Raw genomic sequence first — 25,186 nt, 5'->3', positions numbered from 1 at the left:
AAAAATATTAAAAATCAAAAAAAAAAAAAAGAAAGAAAACTTGCTCACAACAGCTCACAAATCTTGTAGCTCCAGTTTCAGAGGATTTGAGGCCTTCTGGCCTCCTTAGACACCAGCCACAAGTACTGTGCATATATACCTATGTGTATGCAACACTCAAACACATAAAACAAAAATTTTAAGGAGAAAACACATTTTACTTCCAGCTTATTTGTTGTAAGTCTTCTTGGTTCCTTTACCATTTTAACAATTTTTAATATATCTAAGCATTAGCATTTAGTTAGATAACAATTTAAAGCATTCTGTGTATATAGGCACATACACATACACATAGGCTGAGTAATGGCTCACAATCTGTACACACGGTGATAACCAGTTTATATATATGGTTTGCACTTTCTAGTCATTATTTTAAAGTACAGTCCAACATTTTAGCTCAAGTTCCTAGGAAGTAATCTGTAAATAGACTTAAGAAATCATCCTTCTGATAAATGACAAAGAGAAAGAAAACATTTTAGAGCCAGCATGGTGGCTCTGGGGGGGGGGGGTAAATAAGCTTGCAGTCAAGCCAAGTCAAGACGACGACGGAGTGGAAAGAAAGAACTCATACCTGTGAGTTGATGTCTGACATCCACATACATACCTATGTACACACACACACACACACACACTAAAAATATAATAAAAATATTCAAAGGATCCAAATCTTCTGAGATCTAGAACTATTTTAAATAAACTCTAAATATATTCCTAATGCTTTTTCTGGAAATAACATAGTTTTATTAGTGAAAATTTAAACTTATGATTGCAAATTCTGAAAGTCCTTATTTGGATAGAGGGTGGATTTTAAATACATAAAGATACATAGTGCAACACCTAATACAAAATAAATACTAAACATTTACTTGTTGAACAAATGAGTGATATATTCATTAAAAACAGAGTGACAGTGGGCTCTTTAGACTATACATAAATTCCAAGAGACTTAGCTTTTGGTGATAGTATGGTTTGAACAAGTATAAGGAAAGAATAAAACAATGTTTTCAGTTAGTTAAGTTAACAGGCTGGGGATTAGCCTAGTGGTAGGGCACTTGATTAGCATCTTCAAGACCCTAGGTTCAATCCTCAGTACTGAAAAAAAAAGCGAGGTTGATTTTATTACTAAGGGTTAAGCTTTTTCTATACTTAGGATATATTTCGACGTCAAAGATTAGGATGAGAATGTTGGTGACCTGTAGGCTGGGGAGATAATCTGCACTGAACAAAGAGGACCCTGATAAGCTTCATGAATTGAACTGAAATCAATTCATGAAGCATTGGTTGCTAAACATAGACATTAGAAATAAAAAGACTGAATGACACTCTTCTCTTCCATATTAAGAAGCCCACAATCTATAGAAAAATCAGATGTGTAATACACAATTGTCTTTTTGTGTGACAGGTGGTAACAGGCGAGTAAAGGCAGGAGATGCAAAGAAAAGGAGGGAATGGCTAACTCCACCGCTCATGTAACTCTGCAAAGTTTTAAACATGGCTAAAATTAGATACTGCATTTTGTACTCAAGCTTGAAGTTATACAGATGCAGGAGGTATTTTAATCAGTAATAAATAGAATCAGATTTAGAGATAGTATTGTAAACCGCCCCCCCCCCCCCATTAAAACAATGGTGATCAACAGTCAATGTTATGCTCTGGGCTCATCAGATTTGCACAGTAGCCTTGTAGATGGGAGCATATCTGGTGAAAAGATGATGAGAGCAACAGACATGAAAGCATATTATGTGAAGCATGAGTGAGGAAAGTGCATGGAAACCAGAGAACTCCTCTGATTAAGTTAGAGGACAGATTACATCATCGTTTCTTCAGAATCCTCCACTGCCTCCTCATATTCGTGACCATGATCTAGCCACCATTTCCTTATCTTTGTAGTTTCTTTTTGTCTTCTCACTAAGTCATTCTAAGGCTAATTCACAGGAGCTTGCTCTTCTTTAATACCCTAGGCATGCTCCATGTTTCGGCTTTATCCCCATTGTTCCCCCTGCCAGTGACAAATGCTTTTCCTTTAGTATCCCCTGGCTCGCTTCCCCATCTATTTCAAGTCTTGCCTCAGATATTATCTTAATGAATTACATTATTTTAATCGTTTCATTTATAAATACAACTTAGGCTGGTGGTATAGCTCAGAGACAGAGTGATTCCAAACACGTAGAAAACACTGAATTAACATCCCACTCTGCATTCATTCATTCATTCATTCAATCACCCATCAAATTAGAAGCTGACTTATCTTTGTACCCTCTCCCTAACTCTGTTGATTCCCCATAACTTTGATATTTTGGTCCCCTGTTATTAAACTTTAAGAGATCTTTTGTGTCTTGAAGAAACTTAGTAACAGAAGGGGGTGCAAAAAACCTAAGACAAGCCATAAGGAAAGCTGCTGTGGACAGGGGTGGACAATATGGAATAATAAGCACTCCTGATTCTTTTTTAAGTCTTTTTAAACAGCAAAATATGAGCAAGAAAAAAAAAACAAGAAGAAAAATTATAGTCCTATGACATAGAAAGATAATTAGAAAATTAATGCTCATGTTTTCTTTGGAATTGATGTTACATTCAAAATTAATTTTTAAAAGGTTAAATGAAAGTAAATGGATCTGAAGATCCTTTTTATCAGCCATAAAAATATTCATTGGCGCTGTGCCCAGAGTTTAAAGGAAACCAGCATGAGTCTAATGAAAAACAAGCTGTAGGTCTCAGGGAAATTCAATATATTTTCTTTCTTTTCCTTTTAGTTTTTGATTGGTTTCCATGGGAATCTGGGCTTGGGGGGATCACTGGACCTATTCATGGACAGCGGATACTTTATTTTCATGGCTTGGTAAAATAGGGGTCAGTGAGAGATAAAGATGGCCAGGCAATGAATATAGGAAACAAGATTATGTTTAAAACAAAATTCTATAAGCTATGCAGATTTTAAAAATGCAACCTTCAAGTCTGCTCGACAGTGTTTGAGAGGTATAATAACAGAGTAAAAACAAACGCTACAGCCAAAGGCTCAGCTTTGGATTATCTCATGACCCTAGTCTATGGGAAGCAAGCATTCAAGTACTTCTTGGAATTGAGATGGGAACACTGGATTTGGGCAGTATTCTTGGCCAGAAGAATCAGAATACAGGAAAGATGGTATGAAAACATGCAAGAACACTGAGGGAAATCTGAACGTTTCTTTTATAGTGTTGGCATATCAGGAGCACTAAGATGTAACTCTGAAACCAAACGAAATCAAACAAAACAGAAGGCAAGCTAATTTTGACAGCAAGTACAAAGGCCTTAAAGAGCCTGACCAAATGGTACCCCAGTGCACCTACAGAGAAATCAGACAACACATTGTGAATCTGACTGCTATGTGACTACCATGAAGCTCAGGCAAGATTTTTTTCACATTAGAATCATGTCAGAATTTTTCAAAATAATGATCTCAACATGTTCCCTGTGACTAACTACTACATGCAAATTGATGCACATGAACAAAAACTCAGCTACTGTGTAAATTTGCATGTATGAAATATATTTAATACATAAATCCATAGAGACAGAATGCTTATCCAATGACTGCCATGGTTTGCAGAAAGAAGCAGTAGGAAGAATGAGCTGTCCCTACTTCCAGTAGCAGAGATCCTCTACTATGTGTACTCAAGAAGTACTGGAGTGTTTGCTTCTCACAGAGTAGGGTCATGCCACAATCCAAAAGCTGAACCTTCAACTCTAACATTCGCTTAGGAGTGACAGAAATGCTTTGGGACTAGATAGAGGTGGTGACTGCACATCATGAATGTGGTAACATTCCCAACTTGTTCCTGTTAGAACAATCAGTTTTGTTCTACGGCTTTCACCTAGATACATTAGTTTTTAGGACTTATTTTTATTTTATGTGTATGTGTGACTGCCTGCATACATATATATGCACTGTGTGTGTGTGTGTGTTTGTGTACACCTGGTACCTGTGTAGGTCATAAGGTGTTGGATACTGTGGAACTGTAGTTACAGAAAGTAGTGATCCACCATATAGGTCTTGGAAACCAAACCTGGATCCTCTGAAATGGAAGCCAGTGCTCTTAGTTGCTGAGCTATATCTAGTCAAAGTTAGTATACTAAGCAAGCATGGTGGCATATACCTATAATTCAAGCACTCAGGAGGCAGAGGCAGGAGGATTACAAGTTTGATGTCAACTCAAGGTATACAATGAATTCCAGGCTAGCCTGGGTTAAAAGATACTCTCTCCTATCCCTAACAAAAAATCAGTAGGCAGGTTATACATGGACAAAAGACAGGGGCTTGTTTCAGATATGCTGAAACTGACATTAGAAAGATATTCAGCTATGGATTTCTAGATAGCTGGAAAAACAAGTCTGGAATTTGAAAGAAGGGTTAGTTCTAGAAACAAAGATGTGAGAGAAAAGCCTGGAAGTTCTGTGAGTGAAAGAAGATCAGTGTAAAAAGAAACAAGGGTTCCTGCAGGATTATAGAGGTCAACAGAAAAACTGAGAGGAGCAAGCAAGCCATCAGGTATGAGTGCCAGAGAAAGACGAAAGAAGAAGGACAGAGGGAAAAGTAGGCCCACCCTGGTTAGGCCTCCTGTTGTCCTTTGTTAGAACAAGAACTATAAACAAATCATTTTCTGTATCCTATGAGATTAATATAAAACCGATGTACAAGATACAGCTATAAAAGTTGTCTTTCCCTATATATTTTTACTTGGTTTTGGACGAATTTCAGGAAAAATAATTTGAAAATGAAATTCAAAGTTGTTAAAATTTGATTAGTTTCTTTATCCAAAGAATTAAGATTTCCATGTCTTTTGATTTAAACAGACAGCTTGGTTCAGGCAAATGACAGATCAAAAGGGAAAGAGCCATGAGGAGGAGGCAAATGATTAGCCAGAAGGTAAGTGGCATGGAGATGGCGGCATATGACAACAGTTCTTAACTTTACCAATTTTTTGAGTCAACAAGAAAAAAGTTATTTTGAAGGTTAGATGTGTAAAGAGCTATATGTGTTAAAATATTTTTACTAGTAAGGTTAAAGTCAGTAAATATGTCAAGTCTACTATTTTTCCTAATTAATGCTACTTATAAAGTACTTTATACATTTAATATATTATTATATATAGTTCTCAGTCTTTTTAAAGTGAAAAATCACAAAGGATAAAAAATCCACCAAAAGTGTGTTTACTTTTAATATACATCAGTTGATTGAAAAGAAAGAATTAAATTCAACAACAATTTAAAATGAAATATTTTATTAGAACATTAGTTTCTAAGTGCAGTTGGAAAGAATACTGTAATTGAGAGCAATTACTTATATGGACTTTTGATGCTGTTCAAGCCTGTGTGTTTGTAAACATTATGCACAAGTTATCTGCCTTCCATGGTCTCTAGCACAGATGGTAATACTGATATTTTATTTCTTAAATATTCACAGTTCTATGAGGTAGGTAAGGAAGTAATATAAGCATATTTTACAAAGCCCTGGAGAGTTAAACCACCTGTCAGGTCACACGCTAGTGAGGGATGTCCTGTGGTACCAGATGTTGTTGAATTATGAATGGAATATAAAGCTTGAAACTTCAGATCCAATTTCTTTTTCATTATGCCATATTGACTCGACAGAGATCCGGAAGTTAGTGGGTCCTTGTTATTCAATGAAGAAGCAAGCTCTCACTTCACTTTAGCTTCCTTACTGCCCTGAATTTGGACCCTAAGCATTAAAGGCTTAGGAATTTGGGGTGTTATATTTGGGAGGTGGGGAGCAGTGGTCCTTTGTAGCCCTAGGTTCCCCTCATCATCCAGTCTCTGCTGCTTTAACATCAACATCTCGCTCTAGGCTTCAAACATGAAACCCACAGTAAATTGCTTCCCCATTTATACAATGAAACTAATTTTCCAGGGAAGCTTTGGTTTTAAAGCTAGTTTATAACTAGTTGTCAGCAATAGTCAGACCTGTTCTAAATTCTTGCCACACCTACTAAGTAAACAAGCCTATCTGCCTAAGTCCAAACTCCCTCACTATATCTTGGAGATACTTTGGAATGTTTTGCTCCTATTTACCAAGGGGCTTTGATTCAGAAATCATTCACTCACTCCCTAAGTTTGACTGCATGTGCCTATGTGTAAAAGTATGTGGATATGTGTGTATACTGTACATGTAGAGGGCATAAGTCAACCTTGGGTTTTAACTCAGCAACTGTCCATTTTGGTTTTGTTTGAAGCCAGGGTCTCTTACAGTTTAAAACTTGTTGATTAGGCCAAGTTTGCAACACTATTCTCATGTAGTTCTTCTCCCTTCTTTAACTGTCTCTTTGTAAGCTTATTTTCCTAAAATTATTCTTCAATATTAGTGCTTCTTATATTTGATCCTGTTTCCCCTCTATAGTTCACACTTGGGAACAGCAACTCTTATGACCTCTTATTTACACTAAAAACTCTAGTTCAGACCTCACTTTGCAGATCCAACCTAGCATAGCAAAATTCATGGCAGCTGTCAACTACCAAGATACTCCGTAGGGACCAACACTCAGTTTACTCTGCACTCGGTAATTTTTCTTCTCATGTTACTCCTTGATTATTATATCCTAATGGTAGGATACAATACCTAAAGCCAGTAATACCAATTAATCTACGGGTTATATCTAGACAAGGCCATGTACTGAAATTGAGAAGAGCACAAAACAGCAAAGGATGTGGGTAGAACAGAGCAGCAGTTCTCAGAGAGTTTTGTTACCATCACTGTCTTCATCTTGGAACTTGGGCCAGAGAAGTAACTCTCTAGTTTCAGGTTGCCTTGACTAAATTAAAAATTCGTGAAGTAGGCCCAGCAATCTGTGTTTTCATACACAGTCTAGGAGGCCTATGCATATCTAGTTCTAAAAACTCAAGGGTCAGACCCTAGATTAAGGCTTTCATATTGTCCTACAAACCCAGATGAGATTGTGACTTTAGGGCTTACATGCCCAGGCCAGAAACCGTTGTTAATTCCATTGTCCCTGATCTTACCTACAGGTAATGATTACAAAGTTCTAGACATTTTACCATTGATGAATACTACTTTACATGAAACAGTATGCACAAAGTGCAGGCCATAAATCTTAAGAAGACAAAGTGATACATTTTCATGGAGCCAACACATAGACTACAACACAGAAGATCTCTAGCACCCTAGAAAGCTCCACACTCAGGCACTGCACACTCTGTGGGTAACCACAAACCTGATTTCAGTCACCAGAGACCAGGTCAGCCTGCCCTTGAGATTCCTATAAACAACACACACATTTTAAAAGTCATGTTTCATTCAACACATGTCTATGAAGCTCACTTATGAGGCTGAAGAGACCAATCCTTTGTTTTTCCAAATTTTGTAGCAGGAATATCATAGAAATGTCTTTTTCTATTTCAGGTTGATAGGCAGTTTCTATTTCAGTTGATAGGCTACTTGACCTATTGTTACAATCCTGGAGCAGGAGAGCACTTCAGTGATACAGCACTGACCTAATGTGCAGAGTCCTGGGTTCAATTCTCAGCACTGCAAAAAGAGAAAAGAATTTTTTTTTTTTTTTTGCTTCTATGAATAAAGCCTTGATCATTTCAAATACCGTTTGGTAGAAAGAGGAGCTCATTTACCTCAAGTATTACTTAGACTTAAATTTACAATCGTGTCTCTAGTACACAATTGTACGTAGGTACAGTTTCCAGAGTGGCTGCACCAATTTACACCTTCATGAAATGTTGAGCACTTTAGTTGGTCCACATCGCCACCACCAGCCTTTGTGTAGCAATTGCCTTGCATTTTCATTTTAGACATTCAGATGACTGAGTAGTGGTATCTTATCATGGCATTAATTTGCATTTTCCTTTTTTGTTTTGTTTTGTTTTTTGCTACAGGGTTTCTCTGTAGAGCCCTGGTTGTCCTGGCTACACTCACTCTGTAGACCAGGCTGGCCTCGAACTCAGAAATTTCCTGCCTCTGCCTCCCAAGTGCTGGGATTAAAGGTGTGAGCCACCACTGCCCGGAAATTTGCATTTTCCTAATTACTAATGGTGATATGCTTGTTCACGTGTCTTTGGGTATTTTGATATAATCTTTAGTGAACCATGTCTACATGCTTCAATACAAGTAAATCTCAAAACATAATACTCAATTTTATAAAGCTGGGGAATAATATACATCATATCATGCCACTTATTTTAAAATTTTAAGCACATAACATAATGTTCTTTATGTGAGTGAGTGAGTGTATGTTGGAACAATATTCATGAAATTGAAACCAGCAAACTCAGTCTAACTTAGGAGAAAGAGAAATAGGGGAACAGGATTTTGGATAGTAAGTTGATTTTAAGGACATCTACTTAGCTTCATTTAAAAGAACATATAATAGTTTTACTTCTTTTAAGTGTTAGGCACTTGAATGTCTTTCACATTATTTCCTATTATACCCATATGCTTATAATCTCCATTAACATAAAAATGAATAAGGTAGAGCCCACACATATGCAAAGGCAATGAGACAGTGAATTAATTTTTTTAAGAGAACTGGGGATGAAGCAATTGCCTAATATGCATGAAGTTCCAAGCCCAACCTTCAGCACTGGAGAGAGAGAGAGAGAGAGAGAGAGAAAGACAGAGACAGAGACAGAAACAGAAACAGAAACAGGTAACAATTATCTACAGATAATTATTACAAAGTTCTAGACATTTTAAAATTGATAAATAATATTTTACATGAAATAATACACACATAGTACAGGACACAAATCTTAAGAAGACAGACTGACACATTTTCATGGAGACTTATCCAGTGTCAAACTAGAAAAGATCCAAAGAGCCATGTGTCTGTAAACAACTACTAATCTCTCTGTGGTAATCTGATGTTTGTACCTATGTTGCAATATGCCATCAACACCCAGAGTGAGTTCCACTCCCAGGTGCTCTAACATGCCCAGGATCATAGGATCAAAGGTGAGGACACGACATCTGTCCCAACACCACAGTGAGTAACTGGGACCAGCAGGATCCAGGGACACAGGAACCCCTCCTGACCAGTGGCGCGGGTTCCTTCTGGTCTGGGCCAGAGTCCTGAGCAGACTTTGGGCCCAATCTCTGCAGCCAGTCCCACAACACCCAGAGTGAGCTCCACTCCAAGCGCTCTAGCATGCCCAGGATCCCAGGATCCCAGGGACTTGGTCACACCAGAATCTCAGGATCACAGGATCAGAGAATCACAGTATCACAGAGACAGCTTGACTCAGAGGCATTCTGACACAACCAGGACCACAGGAAGGACAGGCTCCAGTCAGACACAGCCAAAGCAGGTAGCATTAGAGATAACCAGATGGCAGGAGGCAAGTGTAAAAACATAAGCAACAGAAATCAAAGTTACTTGGCATCATCAGAACCAAATTCTCCCACCATAGCAAGTCCTGGATAAACCATCACACTGGAAAAGCAAGATTCAGATCTAAAATTACTTCTGATGATGATGATAGAGAACTTTAAGAAGCACATAAATAACTCCCTTAAAGAAATACAGGAGAACACAGGCAAACAGCTAGAAGCCCTTACAGAGGAAACACAAAAATCCCTTAAAGAATTACAAGAAAACACATGAAGGAAATGAACAAAACTATCCAAGATCTAAAAATGGAAATTGAAACAAGAAATCACAAACTGGGTGGTGGTGGCGCACGCCTTTAATCCCAGCACTTGGGAGGCAGGGGCAGGCGGATTTCTGAGTTCGAGGCCAGCCTGGTCTACAGAGTGAGTTCCAGGACAGCCAGGGCTATACAGAGAAACCCTGCCTATAAAAAAATCAAAAATCCAAAAAAACAAAACAAAACAAACAAACAAACAAACAAACAAAAAAAGAAATCACAAAGGGAGACAACCCTGGAGTTAGAAAACCTAGGAAAGAGATCAGGAGTCTCAGATGCAAGCATCACCAACAGAATACAAGAGATAGAAGAGAGACTCTCAGGTGCAGAAGATACCATAGAAAACATTGACACAACAGTTAAAGAAAATGCAAAAGGCAAAAAGCTCCTAACCCAAAACATCCAGGAAATCCAGGACACATTGAGAAGACCAAACCTCAGGATAATAGGTATAGAAGAGAGCCAAGAGTCCCAACTGAAAGGGCCAGTAAGTATCTGCAACATGCATAGCAACAACACTGGTAACATATTTCTAGGAAACACATATCTCCAACAAATTAAATGCTTTAAGTTTAAATACTCATAACTCCTATAGAGAAGATAGAGAGTGTTAGCCTACCTATTCATCTTAAAGTTAAAGAAATTAAGGCATAAAAGTGCTATTTATATGTAAATTAAATGCACAGTTTTATAAAATCTGCTTATAAAATTGGAAAGGAAGCTGATGAAAAACGAAAAAAGAATAATATATCTATTTATTTAAATGTTAACAGTTTTAAAGTCAATATCTTTCATAATAAATTTATTACTGATTCATTCATATTTATTAAACAAATACTGTCTATTAAGTGGCAATAACTGTGTTAGAACTGTAGCTATAAAATCAGCTTTACGGGGGGGGAATTTAAAGAAAAATGTTAAATGTACTAGATCTAGAAGGATTCAAAAATAAATAAGACAATGTGCTTGTCTGGCATTTCAAGATCCTTTTTTTTTTAAAGCATAAAAGAAACACTATAGTTACAATGCAACATAATGATGCACTAACAGATATACAGGAAGTACTATGGGAATATGTTCCCCACTAATAAACCTAAGAAACGTTAACAGGATAGTTTTGTATTATAAGGAAACATAATAACATGAGCATGGATATAAATAATAACACTTACTATTTATATGCTATGACTGTTGGCATATGCTAAATGCACTCATTATAGGTAGATGGGCCAGCTGTAAGAAAGTTGTCCATCTTGTATTGCAATACAGTACTAGTTATGTAGTACTTTTAATCTACATCTGTAAATGAATCATGGTCATATGCATGAAAATTGATAGCTACACAAATATATGTGTGTGCACGTGGAGGCCAGAGGTCAACCTGAGGTGTCACTTGTCAGGTGCCATCCACCTTGTTTTGTACAGGATTTTACAGTGGTTTGGGGTTTACCTATGAGGCTGGAATGGCTGGATCTGCCTGCCTCTGCACCCCCAGCATGGAGATTATAAGCACGTGCCATCATACCAAAGTTTTGGTTTGTATGTTTTCTGAACAGGCTCTCTCTCCATAACCCTGGCTGTCCTGGAATTCACTATATAGAAGGCTGGCCTCATATGTGCAGGGATACCTCTGCCTCTGCCTCTGAGTGCTGAGATTAATGGCATGGACCAATATGTCCAACTCCATAGCAGCTTTTTGTCAAGGATTCTATGAATCAAACTCAGGTCCTCAGACTTGTGTACAGGTCCGTACTTTACTTACTTAACTGTCTCTCCAGCCCAAATAGCATATTTCTAAGATCACAGATTTAAGTGGGATAAACAACATTTGAAAAGAAGTTCACTAAATGAAAGGAAAGGAAAGGAAATTTAATGGGGATTATACTAAAAGCCTCAATCTATAGCAGACATGCACGACTTACTTTTTCTCCTCTCCCAAGTTGCATAATCATGGCTACCTAGAAGATGTCTTGCAACTATGTGTTCAGTCAGGATTTCCACCGTGTAGCTATTAGATTCAATTCCACTCCATTGGCTTGACTATAATATCTCACCGGGCACCTACACTTTATTCCTCTTTCAAAGTAGGTTTGATTGTCATGTTACTCTCCTTAGATACTTCAATTATGTAACTTCAAATTTCCTAAATGGCTCCATTGTAGAAAGGACTTTTCTTTAGAAAAAAAAAAAAAGGGCATAGGGATTGCATTGTACAAAAGCCTCGAACCAGCACACAGCTGATATTATATGACTAAATTAATGAATTTGTGTAGGCAAACTTAATTACCCATATATTTTCAAGTGAGAATGGATCCCTATACAAAAATCAATTTGTTATGGACTAAAAGACTTAATCATGAAAGAAAATATGGATCATTTAGAAACAATAACTGCTTAGTCTTTCCACCTCCCAGGTGCTGTTTACGGCTGGGTTTCACCAGGCCCCACCTGCAGCAGCACCACAGTTTAACTGCTGACCGGATGGGATCTGCAGCAGGATTTCTGGGTTCCTCCTGCATTGTTCTTTCCACCCTAGCAATGCCACTTATATCCTGGTTTCTTCAACCACATAAGACTGTTAGGGCTGTATCATCTGCATTACAATTCGTAAAAAGCCTTTAAAGATGACTGTAATACTCTTTGTACAAGCTGGTTGTCTTTCACTGGGAGATGAGAGAGAGAGAGAGAGAGAGAGAGAGAGAGAGAGAGAGAGAGAATATCATGTGTTCTGAGAAACAGGATGTCTTATTGGATTTGGGGCTTATCTACATATATTCTTAAAAATTATTTCTTGCTGGGTGGTGGTGGTGGTGGCTCATTCCTTTAATCCCAGCACAGCACTCAGGAGGATCTCTCTGAGTTTGAGGCCAGTCTAGTATACAGAGAGAGTTCCAAGATAGTCAAAGCTACACAGAAAAACCCTGTCTTGAAAAAAAAACCCAACAACTAAAACAACAACAAAGAATCTTGATCATCTTATTTCTGCTTACTGTGTTTATTTTAGATAACTTAAAAACAGAACTTTGTGGGAAGCACAAAATCAAACCAAAACCTGGTTTTGACTAGGCAGAGCAGGGCACTAAAGAATAATTCCAACTCTTTCTCTGAAAGTTAGTACTATAACTTAAAGACATATCACTGCTCTTGGCAAGCCTGCAAAAAAATAAATAAAGCAAGAGCAAAGGGAGGGAATTAACTATGAGATCCTTGAATGAACATGAAATTTGTAATATATGTTACTAACTATAGAAGTTCCAACAGTACGTCTTAATTCTATTTCTTCACTGACACTATTTAAAACCATAATTAAAATATTAAGGCTAGCAAGATGGCTCAGTGGATACAGTAGCTTGAAAGAGAATGTACCCCATGGGAACGGGCATTTGAATACTTGGTTCCCACTTGGTGGCCATTTGGGTATGGTTAGGAGGCGTGGCCTTGCAGGAGGGGGTGTGTCACTAGGGGTGGGCTCTGAAATTTCAGAGCCTTGTGCCAGCTTAGGAGGTGTGGCCTTGTTGAAGGAGGTGTGTCACTAGAGGTGCCACTCTCAGTTTGCTCTTCTGTTTCCTGCTGTGGGAACTCACAGGATGTGAGTTCTCCCTTGCTGTTACAGGAACCATGCCTTCACTTTGCCTCTGAACCATCAGCCCAAATAAACTTTTTTCTTCAGGTGTCTTGGCCATCAGGTTTCATCACAGCAGTAGAACAGTCATTAACACAGTAGGCAGAGACATTTGCTGCACAAGTTTGGAGACCCTCAGATCTGAGTTCAATCATTAAAACCCAGTAAAGGTAGAAAGAAAGAATTGACATCCACATATGCTTTGTGGCATGTGTGTCTATACACACACCATGTATACACAATGCTCAGTAAGAATCTTAATAATTAAAAAAATATCAAAATAAGCACCCTGGCACAGTGGCTTACACCTCTAATTCCAGCACTAGGGAGGCTAAGGTAGGAGAACTGCTACAAGTTTGATGTCAGTCTATGCTGCACTGTGAGACACTCTCTCAAAACAAGAACAAGAACAACAACAACAACAACATCACACACACACAGCTGCCACCCACCAAAACAAAAAGAACCCACAAAACTAATAAACAAAAAAACCAAATTAACACTAAAATAAGGAGTGACAGAAAATAATGAGTTGCATCTGACAAACCTAACTTAGCTGAGGAGGCAAGCCCCTGTGTCGACCATGCTGGTCACATTAGCACTCTAGGAAGTCATAGTATTAGATCATCAACTTAAGTCTTCATCCTACCTCACCCTGTCCATCAAAACAAAAACAAAAACAAAAAAACCAAACAAAACACAAAATACCTTCCTAATGTCAGGATCTTCCCATCCACATTTTAAATTTTACCTCATGCAGGTAAGATTTCTCAGGGGTTAAGAGCACTGGCTGCTCTTCTAGAAGTCCAGAATTCAATTCTCAGCAATGGTGGCCCATAACCATGTATAAACTCTGATGCCCTCTTCTGGCATGCAGGTGCACATGCAGACAGAGCACTCATATAAAAAAATACACAAATAAATAAAATTGTAAAAAGTTTGAGTCTCCTACTTAAATGACTCACAATGAGAAGTCTAAGTAGCACCAAATTCTTGATATTGTGTCCATTGCTATTTTTAAATGATAACAAGGTAAATATAGTTATTTTCCAGGGAATAATTTTGTTAGTTGACAAGCCAAGCTGAAAGTTTATAAGAACTTGAGTAGCCGTTAAATCTGAGGTTAAAAATGAGAGGTTTTTTTTTTTTTTTGGATTTGAAATTACTGTAATGAAAATCCATTCAGGAGAAGTAACTGGAAGCAGGCTGACAGACGTCCCTGGTGAGTGCACAGTGAGCGGCAGAGCTTAATGTCAGCCTCTTTTTATGCATTCAGCACATGGAGAGGAATTTTCCTAACCCGTCAATTAGTCAGCCCTGTTTGGTCATATTTCTAAATGAGAAATACCACTAATAGTTTATGCTTGATCTAACTAATGTTCACTGTTTTTTATTACAAAAATATGAAGTCTGATGTAACCAAAAGAAAAAAGAGGCATGAACTAGAACAATGTCTTAATAGCCAGAACCTCATGGGAGGGAATGGTTTTAGTCGAGGCTTTAACTTTGATGCTTCTTATTTTATCTTTTTACCATGGTTCATCTTAAAAATCTGAACTCTGAATCTGGCGTAGTGCTGCATGCCTTTAATTACAGCACTTGGGAGGTAGAGGCGGGCAGATCTCTGTGAGTTCTAGACCAGCCTGATCTATAGTGAGTGCCAGGGCAGCAGAGAGATACATAGTAAGACCCTGTTTCAAACAAACAGATCTGAACTTTTGTTGTAACAATGACTTTCAAAATGTTAAATTACATTAATCAATATAACTTTATATTTTTAAAAAGCTAAAAGTACAGTAGAAAATAAATTTCTTTATGGGTCTAATACCACAAATTTCTACAGGGAATGAAACTTTTAATGGTAAAAGTAGCATTCATGAAGGAAAAAGCAAACATGCCCAAGCATGAAGACTCATGTTCACTTCTAGTACTAAGCCCAATCCCTGAAACAACAAATACTGTTCTTTCTTTTTAGTCTGTGTCGGCTCTCCGTACATGGTGTGATGGTTTGTATTTGGTTGCCCAGGGAGTGGCAATATTAGGAGGTGTGGCTTTGTTGGAGTAGGTGTATCACTGTTGGCATGGGCTTTAAGACCCTCATCCTAGCTGCCTGGAAGTCAGTGTTCTCCTAGGAGCCTTCAGCTCCTCCTGCACCATGCCTGCCTGGATGCTGCCATGCCCCTGCCTTGATGATAGTGGATTGAACCTCTGAACCTGTAAGCCAGCCCCAATTAAATATTGTCCTTTGTAAGATTTGCCTTGGTCATGGCATCTGTTCACATCAATAAAACCCTAAGACATGGATATTGTGTGTGAACTGTCCTCAGACCCAGTTAGCTGTATTTTAAGCCACAGTTTATAGACTATTGTTGGAGGAGCCCAGAAGCCTAGGTGTCTTTCCTTTGTCATTTGTTTGTTCATTGCACAGTTCCATCAGTAAAGTGACAAACAGCCACACAGTTTCCTCTTCAAGGTAATTTGACTTCTCACCTTTTGAGCTGCGAGGTGGAGGGCTGTTCTCCGGCTATGGTCCGTTTTGTTGACATCTGCTCCTGCTTTGAGAAGAGCATCTGCACAGTCCACTCTGTCTGCCAGCACACAGTACATAAGTGGTGTTCTCCCAAACTGGTCTTCTTTGTCTTTGAGAGCAGAGTTTCCTATAATACAAGACAGGGTGATACTTAATAATTGTCCTTATTACTAATATAAGCAGGAGATATAATTTCTAAATCCTTATTATTGAGTACTGTGGTAATTCCACTGTATATGGTTTCATTTTAATTTAGTCTATGAGGTAGACAGTAGCATTCCTGCATTACTGACATCTGACGCGTAGAGAAGTTTACTGATCTACACATTTGCATACTGAGAGCAGATAGCAGAGAAAGACTGAGACATAGGTGGCCCTGACACATGATTCTGACTATTCCTGCTCTACTGTGCACAGAGATGAAAAGAAAACACACAGTTCTCCTGCCTACTGGGTGCTTGGGATGAGCCCTGCCAGCTACTGTACCCTAAATTAAGCAAAGGATAGCAAAGAGGTATTCTCTTATTATTTCTTACAGCCTGAGAGAGGACATGGAGAGGAGGAGCCTGGAGAAGACAGTTCTTTAAACTGGTCTACAGGATCCTGGACAACCTGACCAACTCCTGTGAAATGACTAGAATCAGGATAACAAAAACTCCAGCAACTGAACTACACATGGAATCCTGCCCAGCGTCTAACCTGGAACAGACAGCCCAGAAGTAGGGAAGGCCAGACGAACCTATAAGGATCTGAAAACTAAGTTGACCCTTGAACTGAGTGAAGTCCATACAACTGAAATAGAACGTTATTCCAAACCAAAACTGGTTGTTAATCTTCTAAAATAAAACAGATAAAGAGAATACAGTCTCAGGATACATAAAATGTCAAAGACATAGTTCTAAATTTTTAGATAACTTGAGTTATGGAAATATCAATAAAAGAATAACTGTGAAATCCAGACAATATTTAAGATAATTATTTCAAAAGTGCTCCAACAATCATCAATATTCTTGACACAAATGTGGAAATAAGTCTCTGGAAAGAACCAGAAATAGAAATATAAGTCAAAGAAAAAAATTAAATATTTATTGATATACATACACACATATGTTATATTACATAATATTATATAGTCATATAATATATGTATTTGACAGAATCTCACTATGTAGCCAGTGGTGACCTTGAACTCATCATCTTCCTGCTTTAGCCTCCCAAGTGCAGAGGCTACAGGTGTGCCCTACCATGCTGGCGCATAAAATGACAACCTTCTAATAAACAAGTGTTTCACCAAATAAAATAAGCAAAAGTAAAACCTCATCAAGCAGCTTAGGCGCAGAATGGAGATAATACAGGAACGAATCTCCAAACTTGATGACAAACCAACAGACGTTATTCAGTTTGAATAACAAACACTGAAGACACAAACAAAAAGATTTAAGTTTTTGATATTTATGGGGTCAGTATCAAAATAACAGTAATATATCATCAGTGTTTCAAGAAGCAAGAAAAATAATAAAATACTAAAAACAGTTGACTAACGGGGAAGAAGACTTGGTGGGTGAAGCAGTTGCCACAAAAGTATGGGTCATGAGTTCGAATCCACAAGACCCAAGTAAAAGCTGGGACACAGTAGCATGAGCCTGTAATCCTACTGTTCCTGTTGCAAGACAGAGGCAGAGACAAGAGAAACACTGGAAGATTCTGGTCATAGAGCCTGCTATACACAGCAGAACACAGCCAGGCCCTGTCACAAACAAGGTGGATGGTGAAGACTAATACCCAAGGTTGTTTCTGACCTCTACCTGCATGTGCTATGACAAGAACTTTTGCATGCACACACAAACACACATGCACATGCAAAATTTTAGAAAATATAAAATAAAAATAAAAGTACAATTTAAGAAATAATGGCTAGACATGGCCCAAATTTGTTAAAAGACAAAGCTCTACAATTGAAAGAAGTTCAGAAACAATCAAATTAAATAAACCCAAAAAATCTATGCTGAATCAATCAAATAAAACTTATGAAAGATGAAGATGAAGAAAGAATCTATGAAAGCAGTAAAGAGGCCCAACACTCACCGTGGGGAGCAGTCATTCAAAGGACAGAATGTGTCCCATTTGAAACAAAGGAGGCCAGGAGACAGTGGCACTCTTCAAGACAGCAAAACTTTCAATTCATAATTCCTAGTTAAATCTTTCATGAACAAAGTTTGAATGAAGAAAACAGAATTTAAAGCCATCAGACAGTCCTCAATAAAGTTAATGTAGAAAGTTCTTCAAAGAGAAAGGAGGTGATTAAAAACCTAGGATGTCAAGAATGAAGAAACACAACTGAACAGTATCCGGGAATACAGCAGATTATTCTCCTTTTATGAATTATGTTTTGATGACTGAAAACCAAAACTACAGTACTATATGATATGGTTATCTATTTATGCAGGGGCAAATTAAATTTGGGGGGGGGTGTTGTGAGGCTGCAGAGATGGCTCTGTGGTAAAGTGTGACCACTGCTCTTGCAGAGGACCCAATTTTGAGTCCCAGAACCCGTGCTGGGAGGCTCGTAATAACCTGCAACCCAAGTTTCAGGGGACCAAAACTCTCTGCCTCCATGGACACTGTGTTCACATGTACTCATGCACATAATTAAAATAATAATAAAAACAATCTAAAAATATTTGTTTGTATGAGCACACACATGTACATGCATGCATGATATGGCACAAATATGAAAGTCAGAGTGCAACTTGTGGGTGTGTATTCTGTCTTTCCACCATGTATCAAGCATCAGGCTTGGTGGTAAATGCCATTACTCACTGAGCCTTCTCATCAGCACTGTAGAAGTAATTAAAAAAAAAAAAACACACTAGAATAATAATCATAACAAACTTATATAACAAATATTAATGTGAATATGAAAAATTAAAATCTTCATGTGCTATTAGAAGGAACATAAAATGCTACCACCAATTTGGAAAACAATTCTTCAAGACAATTAAACCCAGAGTAACAACTTAATGCAACAATTCTACTCCAAAATATATACCCCAGAGAAATGAAGTATGTCCATGCAAAAGCAGGTTCAAAAAATGTCTCATAATAGTACTATTCATCATAGCCCCAAAGTGGAATCTCAAGTAGTCAGCTGATGAATGGATAAACAAAATGCTATAAGTCCACAAACTGAAATAATATTCAACAAAAGGAACGGGGTCAAATATATAACACATATAGACCTTAATACATAATACATAACACGGATAGACCTTGAAAACATATGCTAAGTGAGAGAAGCTGGTCCAAATTCCATATGTTGTACAACTTTACATCTATGAAATGTCTTGTACAAATATATCAGAGAGTATAGTAGCAGTTGCCTTTAACTTTGAGGAATTTGTTGGATTTGAGCTAGTCCCGGATGAGGTGCATACAATTTCTTAGCAGGAAGTGGTAATTATTTTAATGTTAAGTATGTCAATAAATAAAATCATAAAATTACATGTTTTTGATTAGTAAAATGCAAGGAATGTGAATTTTATCTTAATATGAGCACTTAGGGGTCAGCAGTTAAGTGCACTGGCTGCTCTCCCAGAGATCCTGAGTTCAATTCCCAGCAACCATGTGGTGGCTCTCAACCATCTCTAATGAGATCTGATGCCCTCTTCTGGTGTGTCTGAAGAAAGCTACAGTGTACACATTTACATAAAATAAAGAATTCTTATAAAATAAAAGTACAATTAGAAAAAGATTGGCTACATATAAGTTAAAATGGGATACTAAAACTGTTCATGGGCTGGTGAGATGGCTCAGTGGGTAAGAGCACCCAACTGCTCTTCCGAAGGTCCAGAGTTCAAATCCCAGCAACCACATGGTGGCTCACAACCATCCGTAACGAGATCTGACGCCCTCTTCTGGAGTGTCTGAAGACAGCTACAGTGTACTTACATATAATAAATAAATAAATCTTTAAAAAAAAAAAACTGTTCATAAATGGAAAGGAAGACAATAAAGAGGAAGGCAAAGGAATTAGAAACAGAAAAAGCATACATAAGCTGAAAAACCTAAATCCTAACACCTGCAATTACATTAAATATAAATGTTATATAAGCACACTGATGAAAATACATGGGACAGGAAAGAAAAAGACTGAACTACATGCTAGTTATATAAAAATCCATTCACTATATAATTACAAATGGTTAAAAGTAAAATCAGAGCCAAGACCTAACATGCAAACACTAATAAATAAAATTGATGTAGGTTAATATTTAATAAGTTAGACAACAGCAAAGATAACTGTGTGGATGAAATGGAGGCATTTTATAACTATAAAAGGGTCCATACAATGAAAATACATAGTAATGTGAAATGTATATGTACTAAAACCTAGCTTTGAACTATATAGCAAAACTGCTAAGCTGAAAATCTCTGAAAGATTCAAATTTGTCCTTAGTAACTAACATTCCTCTCTTAAAAATAACAACAATCTCTCAAACCAATACCTGTAAGGATAAAGAAGCAAACATCATTGTAACACAGCACGGCCCAACAAATATTTATTGAACATTATTGAACATTTCCCAAACAGACCCAGCGTAAAAGAATTAAAGGACTGAAAACCTACCAAGTATGTTTTCTGATAGTAATACAATTAGGCAAATAATAAATAATAGAGTTGTAATAGGAACGCATCAAATACTTGTGAACAAAATAACATATTAAGATAGCCCATGGATTAAAGAGAATTTTTAAGGGAAATTTTAAAACATTATTGAGTGAAAAATAAAAAGAATACAGGCTTCTTGCCCTACACATAAGGGAAGCTTCCAAGGAGATGTGCAGCATTGAAAATTTACCGAAGGATAGAAGACCTGTTTCAGATTGATAAACTATGCTTCTACTTAGTGTACTAAGAGCAAACTTAACCTAAGAAAAGGAGAAGGCACATAATAAAAGTACAAACTGAGATCAGTGAAATTAAAATGAGAAAAATAAGAGAAAAATCAATGAAGTAAAAAGCTCTTGGAAAATAAAATAAATCTGCAATTGAACTGATCACTAAGAAGAGATTATACTCGACGGGACAGTGCTGTAGTAAGTGACAGAACATTTATTCGCCTTGCATACATGAGGCCCTAGCATCAATCCCCAACATTGTAAAAATAAAGTAACACAAAAGCCAGAGTAAAAACAGATTTCCAATACAAGGAACGAAAGAAAAATTGTCAGTACAGACTGCAGACAGTTCGAAAACAAGGTAATATCATAAATAATTTTATACCCATAAACATTTAATCTAAAAGAAATAGTTAGATTCTATGGAAGATATAATCTATTAAAAGTATAGATACCTTCAATAGTATTTACAGGAGGCAAAATTCTGTTATGGCACCTGTATTGGTTTGAATGAAAAGTATCCCCCATAGGCTCATATATTTCAACATTTGGTTCCCAGTTGCTAGAACTGTTTGGAATGTTATAGAACCTTTATTATGTAGAGCTTTGCTAGAGGAAGTGTGTGTGTGTGTGTGTGATCTCTCAGCTTCCTTTTCCTGCCATCATGCCTTCTCTACCATATGGAAATAGCACTCTGGAACCATAAGCCAAAATAAACTGTGCCCTAAGTTGCTTTTGCTCAGTGCTTTATCACAGCAACAAAAACTGATATAGCAACTGGGATGCCCACTTCCTAGAACACATGCCCTGTATGATCCCCTCTTCTTAAGTGAGGGGAATCTATGGATGTGGTAGGGTGTCATTCCCATGATTATCTTCTGCTTTGTGGTAAATGTGATGCGGTTTGAAGATATAATTAATTGTTGAACTTTAAGCAGTTAATCATGAAGGATTTATTTGAATAGTTTTTATTGACTGATTGATGACTGATCAAATGTGGTGCTGAGAATCAAACTCAGAGCTTAGTGCATGTTTTTCATATATGCTACCAACAAGCTATACCTTCAACCACTTGGTCTGTTTTTTAAGATAATTTAGAGATGATGTGAGATGTTGAGATGAAGTAGGATGAGATGAGGCAAGATAAGATGAAGAAGAGGGAGGGGGAGAGAAAGAAGAGGAGAGGGAGGGAGGAGAAAAGAGAAGGAGAGAGGGAGATAGAGAGAGGGAGAGAGGGAGGGAAATTTGAAGCAGGCAAGACACTTATATGCTAGCCTTAGAGAAGCAAGCTGCCATAAATGTTAAAACAACACAAAGATTAATTCTGCCAGTGTGTACTTGCAAGAGAATTCTGAACCTCAGGCAAGAGCCACCTTTGCTGATAGTCTGTCAGCTCAGCTAAGCAATGTTTAGCTTCCTGACCCACAGAAACTGCAAGATCAAAGTATTTGTTGGTTTAAACTAAATCCGCATTAATTTCCTCGGCAGCATGAGAAGACTCTTACAGAATGTTATCTGTGAAAGAAATCAACTTTAAAGTTATTCTTTCCTATAAAGTAGTACTAAGGTAATGTATAAAAATTCTTCAAAGCAATTTCTGTACAAACATATTTTTAAAATTATTAAGGAAAGGCAAAAAATATAAAGATAGAAATTTATTTCAAGGACTGCTGATGTAGCTCAGCAGGAGAATACTTGCCTACCAGGTGAGACCCTGGTTTCCATCTACAGCAATGAGAAAAATAATTTTTGGGAGAGAGAGTAAAACTGGAGCACTTTATATTGTATAGATTGAAGACACAGAGCTACAGTAATGAAGATGGTGTGGTAACAGCCTATAGATCAATATAGCATATGGATCAATAAGCCGATCTGAGAGGATCAGACATAGACTTGCATATACGATTCATTGGTTTTTACAAAGCTGCAAAGGCGAATCACAGAGCAGCGTTTTGAATACACAGAGCTGGAAAAAATCTGGCTTTCATAGGCAAACCAAAACACAACCGAAGTATTTCTCCCTGTACTTTGCTACCAGGTTAGGCTGGTATAGTGGGAGAGTATAGATCGAGTGACATAAACCTCAGGAACGTATTTTACATCATTCTGGGAATGGAAATCGAAGATCAAGGTGCCAGCAGGGTTTGGCTCCGATGAGGGCCTTCTGGGTGGCACACTGACTTTTATATTTTCACATAGTAGGGAAAAAAAGCTAGAGAGCTCTCTGGGTTCCCCTTTTTTTATTTTTAATTTAATTTAATTTTTACTTATTCACTTTACCTCCTGTTCACTGCCACCCTCCAGGTCACCCACTCCCACAATCCTTCCCCATCCTCCCCTTCTCCTCTGAGTGGTGGCCGCCCCCTCAAGTATCTTCCCTTCCCCGCTAGACAAGGCAGCCCAGCTAGAAGAACATATCCCACATACAGGCAACTACTTTTGAGATAGTTCCTGTTCCAGCTGTTCCGGGCGCCCCTTTATAGCAGCAATAGTCTCATTTGTGAGAGTTCACTCCCCAAACCTAAATTATTTCCCAAAGTCCAGGGGTTAGGATTCTAATATATGAATTCTAGGGGAACATAAATATGTAGCCCATAAGTAGCACAGAAGAGAAAATTTACTTCCAAATGAACCACAGATTTAAATGTACAACTTTTAGAAGCAAACAAAGGTGAATACCTTTGTGACCATTATTAAAGATTTCTTAGATATGGTTCCAAAATAATCCATAAACAAATTAGATTTTACCCTAATTTAAAAATTTTGTGTTTGAGAAACATTGTTAGAAAGTAAAAAGACAAGCATAAAATGGAAAAATCAATAATAAATAAATAATAAGTAAACTGGAGAAAATATTTGCAAAACACAATTCTGTTAATATCTTTTTTTCCAGAATAAAGAACTCCTGCAACCAAATAATAAAAAGATAGATGATGAAATTAAAACTGTGCAGAATGTGTGACTACACTTTTTACCCAATATGAATATGAAAACGTTTGCAACACCATTAATCCATGGGAATGTAAACCTACCCACGATGTGTCGCCTCTGCATATCCACTAGCATAGCTAGGATGTAAACCCAGACTAACAACAACAGCAAATGCTGAGGAGGAGAGAGAACTGCTGGTGCTCAGACAAAGCTGCAGGGAATGCAAACCGGTGCAGCAGAGCCATGGCTGAAGACTTATTTTTCAAATAGACACTTGCCACAAAGTCTAATAGCCCCCTGCACTTACACCAAGGAGAAAGAAAACCACCAAAGCCGGTGTTCACACAAAAACCTGCCAGTGGATGTTTATGGTAGTTTCTTTATAACTGAAAAGAGTAGAAACATCACAATTACTTTCTAGACAGTGAACAAACAAAGCACATTATGCCTACATGTAGGACTCAGCAAGAAAAAGGAGCCTGCCAGAGGCTTGCCCCACATGATGGAACTCAAATGCTTCAGGTCAGGTAAAAGGAATCAGTTTCAGAAAGTCACATAGAACTATACACTTACTTTGGATACACTTATTTTGGATAAAGGAAAATTGTAGGGGCAGAAAACCAAAGGCCAGAATGTGGGGAGTGATGCACTACAAGAGGACACACGGGAACTTGGAGGCAATGCAGGACTGCTCTTTATCTTAACTATTATTATGTGTGGTTGGGTTTACATACTTCTATTTGTCAAAAACTAAAATAATTGTATATAAAAGGGGAAGCTCACTATATGTTGTGCCAATAAACTTAAAACCACCACCTCCACCAACACGACCCATGCTTCTTCCATGCCTTTTCAGTGAAAACTGTTGCTGCTTTTGTCACAGGTAATGATAGTGACCAGGCATGTCTACACTGGCGGACAATAACTGCACACACACTGTGTGTGAGGGAAGGCAGTGGTTGCTGTGCTGACATGGCCTGAACTCTGCTGATGGGAAGGGCACTGGACAAATGAAATATTTTATTGGAGGAAACAGCGATGCTAGATAAAGAGAGCACATGGTGTTTCTGCCAAGGTTGTTTTGTCCCTGAATTTAAGCTATTAGGATAGACTTTTTCTTTTCTTTTTTTTAATTAGGTATTTATTTCCTTTACATTTCCAATGCTATCCTAAAAGTCCCCCACCCACCCACTCCCACTTCTTGGCCCTGGCGTTCCCCTGTACTGAGGCATATAAAGTTTGCATGACCAATGGGCCTGCCTCTCTTTCCACTAATGGCTGACTAGGCCATCTTCTGATACATATGCAGCTAGAGACACGAGCTCTGGGGGAGGGGAGGGCACTGGTTAGTTCATATTGTTGTTCCACCTATAGGGTTGCAGAACCCTTTAGCTCCTTGGTTACTTTCTCTAGCTCCTCCATTGGGGGCCCTGTGATCCATCCAATAGCTGACTGTGAGCATCCACTTCTGTGTTTGCTAGGCCCCGGCATAGTCTCAC

At 37.9% G+C, this 25,186-nt stretch overlaps 1 protein-coding gene across 3 annotated transcripts in view; it reads right to left on the bottom strand.

Moving 5' to 3' along the window:
- Positions 1-25,186, bottom strand: part of Invs (inversin) — a 147,347-nt gene that overhangs the window by 104,666 nt on the left and 17,495 nt on the right. For all 3 annotated transcript variants that reach the window (XM_029476079.1, XM_029476082.1, XM_029476080.1), the window contains exon 3: positions 15,818-15,984. In XM_029476079.1, the coding sequence (XP_029331939.1) occupies positions 15,818-15,984 (167 nt within the window). The remainder of the gene's footprint in view (positions 1-15,817; positions 15,985-25,186) is intronic.

The sequence above is a fragment of the Mus caroli genome, chromosome 4, assembly GCF_900094665.2.
Source record: "Mus caroli chromosome 4, CAROLI_EIJ_v1.1, whole genome shotgun sequence".
Taxonomy (NCBI): domain Eukaryota; kingdom Metazoa; phylum Chordata; class Mammalia; order Rodentia; family Muridae; genus Mus; species Mus caroli.
Note: the sequence above shows the minus strand (reverse complement) of the source record. Positions and strands in the feature narration are given on the sequence as shown.